General features: G+C 42.7%; 1 protein-coding gene across 1 annotated transcript in view; it reads left to right on the top strand.

Moving 5' to 3' along the window:
* Positions 1–435: 435 nt before the first annotated feature.
* LOC113127003 (ubiquitin-conjugating enzyme E2E 1) overlaps positions 436–5,503 on the top strand; it is a 22,608-nt gene continuing 17,540 nt past the window's right edge. Inside the window, exons 1-3 of the mRNA XM_026301197.1 lie at positions 436–531; positions 1,637–1,798; positions 2,378–2,428. Coding sequence (XP_026156982.1) covers positions 1,644–1,798; positions 2,378–2,428 — 206 coding nt within the window. The 5' untranslated portion in view covers positions 436–531; positions 1,637–1,643. The remainder of the gene's footprint in view (positions 532–1,636; positions 1,799–2,377; positions 2,429–5,503) is intronic.

Below are 5,503 nucleotides of genomic sequence, written 5' to 3'. Positions count from 1 at the left end.
GTTATGCGCACTAGAGAGTGTTTTTCCCAAGGTCAAGGTCAACAATTGTTATAAATGTGCACATTTTAGTAAATTAAACTCTAAAAGCTTTCCAAACTCACAAAATATGTGGTACGCTATGGGCATCATAGATAGCAGCTAATAATGATAATAAGATCAATCCACTCCGTGGACTGAATGTGTCTATATAGCATTTGGTATATTTTATTGTATTTTTAATGTGGTAAGTGCATTGTGCCATTTGTGCATTATGTTTTATATGGTTGCTAACGTATAGTGTTGTTTTGTACTTTATTTTGCTTCTGTGACACTGAAATGTTTCTGTGTGCGATTTAATAAAGTTTCTCTCTTTTTTTAAAAAAAGTTTCTCTTGTTAATGTAAATAAACTTTCCGCCTGCGCTTACCCTTGCTTTTATTTTGAAGATGAACACCGGAAGTGTCGTTCCCCTTCATTTTAGGTGCTTTGACACTGGTGCGTCCAGGCGGCGGAGGCACACACAGAGGCTGTGCACATACACACACAAAGAAAGGTACCAAATACTTCATGTTTGTGTTACACTGCATTAGGCTGTAACGTTGTGTGTCGTTTGTGTTGTGTGGAGGGTGCTGGGACTACAAATGTGTCCGTGTTACCGTGAAAGGAGCCTGTAGGAGTCGGTCCGTCCTGTGACTGGCTGCCCTGGGATCAGCTGCATGTCGACGGGCAGAGCTTTAAAAGCAGGGGAAACCTTTGCGTGGACGGCGTGGTGTGTTTGTTTTGAGTGGCTTAAACTGGGCTGAACGCGGCGGAGACGGCTTGACAGCAGCTGTAGCTGCTCGCTCACTTGTTTGGGTGAAAGTTTCATTCGCCTGGAAATCGGTGAGGGCTCCCTGTCGACTGCGACATCGCCCCGTCCGTGTATTGCTGCTTTTCCATTTTGACCCATTCTCACCCGGTCCGCCGTGTGGCCGTGAGCAGCTCTCTGGTGTCAGGCAGGACTAGGCCTTCAGCCCAACTATTTCACCAGATGATTTCCTTTGTCGCAGCCCGGCAAGGCTAAAAATAACGTCCGACTGCAAACATCAGCTGCGGCCACAATTCAGCGTTATAACAGAAAGTGATCCGTCCATAAGTTCCTCTGGGAACATCCACACTGTGGCGATTTAAACTGAGGGAACCAGTTAACCCGGGTCAACATCTGGTCCAGGCCTGGCAATTAAAGCGACGGAAGCTCTCAGGGGGTCTGCCTGCACTGAGGGGTGCTTGGGTGGACTCTAGCCTCGATATGTAGCCGTCACACACATGCATTAGAAATCTTTCGACTGAGAGTCACAAGCTGCAGTCCACTTCACAAACATGACGTCTGCCTGTGGAGGACTTACACTGGGGGCACAGGCACACCGTGCAGTTCAGAGAAACCTGCACTTACATTGCTTCATTCAACTCACAGGCATTTTTACTTGAAAGTGAGACTTAACCTGCAAGTTCATTGAAATATGAATGGACTGAGCATGTGCAGGGTTTAAGTGTACAACCTTAACCTGAGCTTAAGATCCAAGTTGTTTCAGCAGCTGTAATAATGTATCCTAAAACAAGGCTGTGCCAGAACACTTGGGTCGTGTATCTTTTCTAAATCTCATTTGTTTGTTCCCAAGGCTCGGTATGTCGGATGAAGATTCCCGTGCCAGCACCAGCTCTTCCTCGTCTTCCTCCTCAACTCATCAGCTGCAGCAGCAGGAGGCAACCCCCCCAAAGAAACGAGAAAGCAAGGCCAGCATGAGCAAAACCTCCAAACTCCTGTCTACTAGTGCTAAAAGGTGAGTTTACCCATAGCTACAGTGATACATTTGGTGTAAGGGGACCCCTTTTATTCACAGCAGCATAAAGATTGGCCCACTATTCCACATAATGTCACAGTAACTTTCATGCTACTCTACTGGATGTTTGTATTTTAGAGTGCCTACAGTGGTTTAAAGGCTGCTGGTTATTCCCAGGCCTGACGTCGTTCGCTCTCTTCAGCTGAGAACAAAGTCAGAGTCAGATTCAGCTCATCTTGCTCTACATGGCAAGTTCATATAAATTTTAGGCAAACAGTGCATGATTTGGAAAGGATGGACTCCAAAAGACCTCAAGAGCACCTGCCCAAAATGAGACCAGTAGTGTTAGTAATATTAAGAAAGAGTTGCTGGTCGTCCTGTACAGCATGTTCAGTGTCTCTCTTTAAAGTTCTGTGATATTGTTGTCAAAAAGATTTTCCACAACTCTTGCTTATCTCAGTTTGACAAGAATTTGTGACAGATCATCTACCATCAGGCTCTGCCTGGGCATTGAGTTTGAATTTTCAGTGTTTGATCAGGGCTTAGCTTTTGATCCATGCCTTTTATTTGCCTTTGCAGAATTCAGAAGGAACTGGCTGACATTACTTTGGACCCACCACCAAACTGCAGGTAAGCAAATGAGTGTGCAGCCTCATTTACTGGAGGATTCCAGTAGTCCTTCATGTTGGTTTCTTGAATTTTGAAGTTATGCCCCCTTTTTCTGTCAGTGTGCCAGAGTCTAAAAGGATGTTTTTGAGTCTGAATTGTTTGCTTGATAAACCTGTAGTTAAATGTGCTTTTGTTTTTCCAGTCTTCCGTCTTCTCAGTAGATCATAGATACCTGGTCTACCATTCATCACTTACAGAAGTTGTTATACTGTAGAAGATCGTTGCTATTCGGGTCAAGCACTGAACGTGAAGGCGGCATTGGTACTGTGCGAAATGACTGTAGCAGAGTGTTTAAAATCAAGTATTGAAAGCTGGCATCATGTGACTGGTCAGATTTGCTTAATCTTTTAACAGATAATTTATGATTTTAATTCAGACTATTTCTAAATTATGCCATTAAGGAGCACTTCTTGTACAACTGCATAGAATACAGTTCCATTCAGAATTGGAGATGTTTGGGGTTTTGTTATAGTAAAATGAATGAAAGTGCTTTTTTTCCCTATAAAATCATTTATGCTCTTCAGAGTGAGATATGTGAGGGGGCACGTCTTGATATTGGCACCAAAATTCAGATGTTTGCACACTAGTATCTCAAAATATTGAACGATTCCCAGCTCTAATTATTAGGTTTTCATAAAGCTGCATGATTTATTATTTTTTTGCAAGAGTGGCTGTTTTAATTATAACATAGCATTTGTCACCCAACTGTTTTTTAGACTCTTGTAAATTTGCTCAATGGCCGCTAATTAAAATTGATTCTGGGAGGTGGCCAAACACCAAAAAAGCCTGTTGTCTGTTTAATAGGTTCTCTTCATTGTGGTGTCTCAGCTGGGCTTAGTCAGAGAAGAAACATCTTATAAACAGACAGTGGGCTGTGCCTTTTTCCTGTTTGAAGACACATGCTGTGCAACTCGGCTTGCTCTGTTCAGTCTGTTTACTTTTTCTCTTCCTGGTCAGAGTCAATACCAAAACTGGACATCTATGTAGCTGTAATCAATAAATCCCACTTTTGAATTATATTTGAATAGTATTGAGTGATGTTAATTGATTCAAATTAAGTCAGCTAGCCTTCCCTAGAAAGCCATCTCAGTGTATGGATGAGTTGTGATGAGCAATGCTGCATTATTTTATCTGGCTCTGCTGGTGTAAGATAAATCAGTGATTATGTCTGGGACAAACAGACCTGTGTTGATAGGCCTTTTTCACAGCTGGCATTTTGACAGGTCATAGTAGGAAAAGCACAGGGTTAAGCAGTAAAATGAATGGCGTCTGTATTCCATTTGGTTCTTTCACTTTCAGGGTACTACTGTTTTCCATGTTGGCTCACTGTCCCGCTGTTATATCTGGCTGGGACTCTTGAATAGAACAGAGCAATTGTCTTATTTTGCAGTTTTTCTGTAATCCTTCAGCCCTGGCCTGAAGAAGGAAATGGCTCTTCAGTCAGTGAAGCAGCTTATTTTTTTTTAACTTGTGCTTCAGACAGGCCTGGCAGGTTTAGACACGTGTCATGAAAATTAATTATCAGCATGTGTTACATTTGCTGGGGCTATTCCAAAATTCCTGCTATTACTTAACATGCTGTCCGCTACAGATTTGTTTTGCCCAATACATCTGAGACACAGATGTGATTCTGAGCATTCATAAATCTCTTGTTTGTTATGCATATTGTGGTGGGATAAACTGCATTGTGTCATTGAAGCAAAGCTGTTGCAGCGCCATGTACTAACACACCTCTGCTACAGTAAGCACACAGCCAGGAGCTGGAGAAGGGTGCAACGTTATCAGAAGAAGAAAATCAGGTTGAGAAACTTGCGATGTCCTTTTTAGATGATTTTCTAACAGTTGAGGGATCATGAAGTGATGACAGTTCTGTTGTTGATAGGGGGAATAAGGTGGGTGAGGTGCATTTCGGTCATAACGTCTAGACCTCAACGGCCTGATTATTGCTATGGCAGTGAGCTCAAAACCACAAGTTACGCAGCCAAGGCCCAAAACAAGCACTTAGAAGCTGAACTGTGGCCACAGAGGAGCTCCAGGCTTCACGACGAGCCGTTCCATAATGTGTTACTTGGTCTGTGCATGTGACTCATAAATGTCAACTTTAAGAAAATGAGCACTGTAGCTGTTCCCCAAAGCCCACTGTGGTGCTGTGGATTAACTCCTTACACCAAGGCCCGCTGGAAGCTGATTTAGTGAGAAAAACATCTTCTGACTGCAGGATTGTTCACATGAGATTTTGATTTTGAAACTGTTTCATACAAAAGAAACAGTTTGACATCATAGTCTGAGTCAGCTTTAAGGAGCTGCACCACAGATGGATACTACTTGAATTGATAAAACTGAGTCAGGCATAACCTGCACTGATGTGGCTGAAATACATTGAACTATGTTTTTTGTGGTACATTGACGTTAATGAAGCAACATGCTTTCAGACACACACGTGTACATTGCCAGACATTATCCTGGTGAGCTGCATGTAAAAACACAATTGTCCAAGGAATACTGACTGACTGGATATTAGCCGGACTTTGCTCCTAAGAGCTCTTCTGTACAAGGTCTGGGTAGTGTTGGCCTCTGAGCTGTGCTGTCTCTCTCTTTCCGTTGTGCGTGCGTGCGTGCGCGTGCGCTTTCATTGTCAGCATGACTGAAACAGCAGCTGAAAAAAAAGCCACAACAAAGAAAGGAGTCAGTGTGGACTGCCATCAGATAAAACAGCAGTCTGTCTGCTCAGTGAGATGTAGAAGTTACTGTGTCCATTGGCCTGAGAAGCGTAAACATTTTACTGGATAACTGATTATTCTCACCTCATAACAGAAAACTAGAAGAAGAAGGCTCCACCACTATCCACATAACAGTGTAAAAGTTGTTTACTATGGAAAATCTGACTTTCACTCTTCTCTGCTTTGGCCAGTTTCATCTCTGCAGCTGCTCATGGTGTCACAGTGTGTCATCACAGCAGCTCTAACTAAACAAAAACTATGTTTGCTGCCACCTATTTTAGTAATAGAATGTGTTATCTATTTTATTGATTTGTTG

The sequence above is a fragment of the Mastacembelus armatus genome, chromosome 11, assembly GCF_900324485.2.
Source record: "Mastacembelus armatus chromosome 11, fMasArm1.2, whole genome shotgun sequence".
NCBI classification, from domain to species: Eukaryota; Metazoa; Chordata; class Actinopteri; order Synbranchiformes; family Mastacembelidae; genus Mastacembelus; species Mastacembelus armatus.
This window is presented reverse-complemented; position numbering and strand designations above follow the sequence as displayed.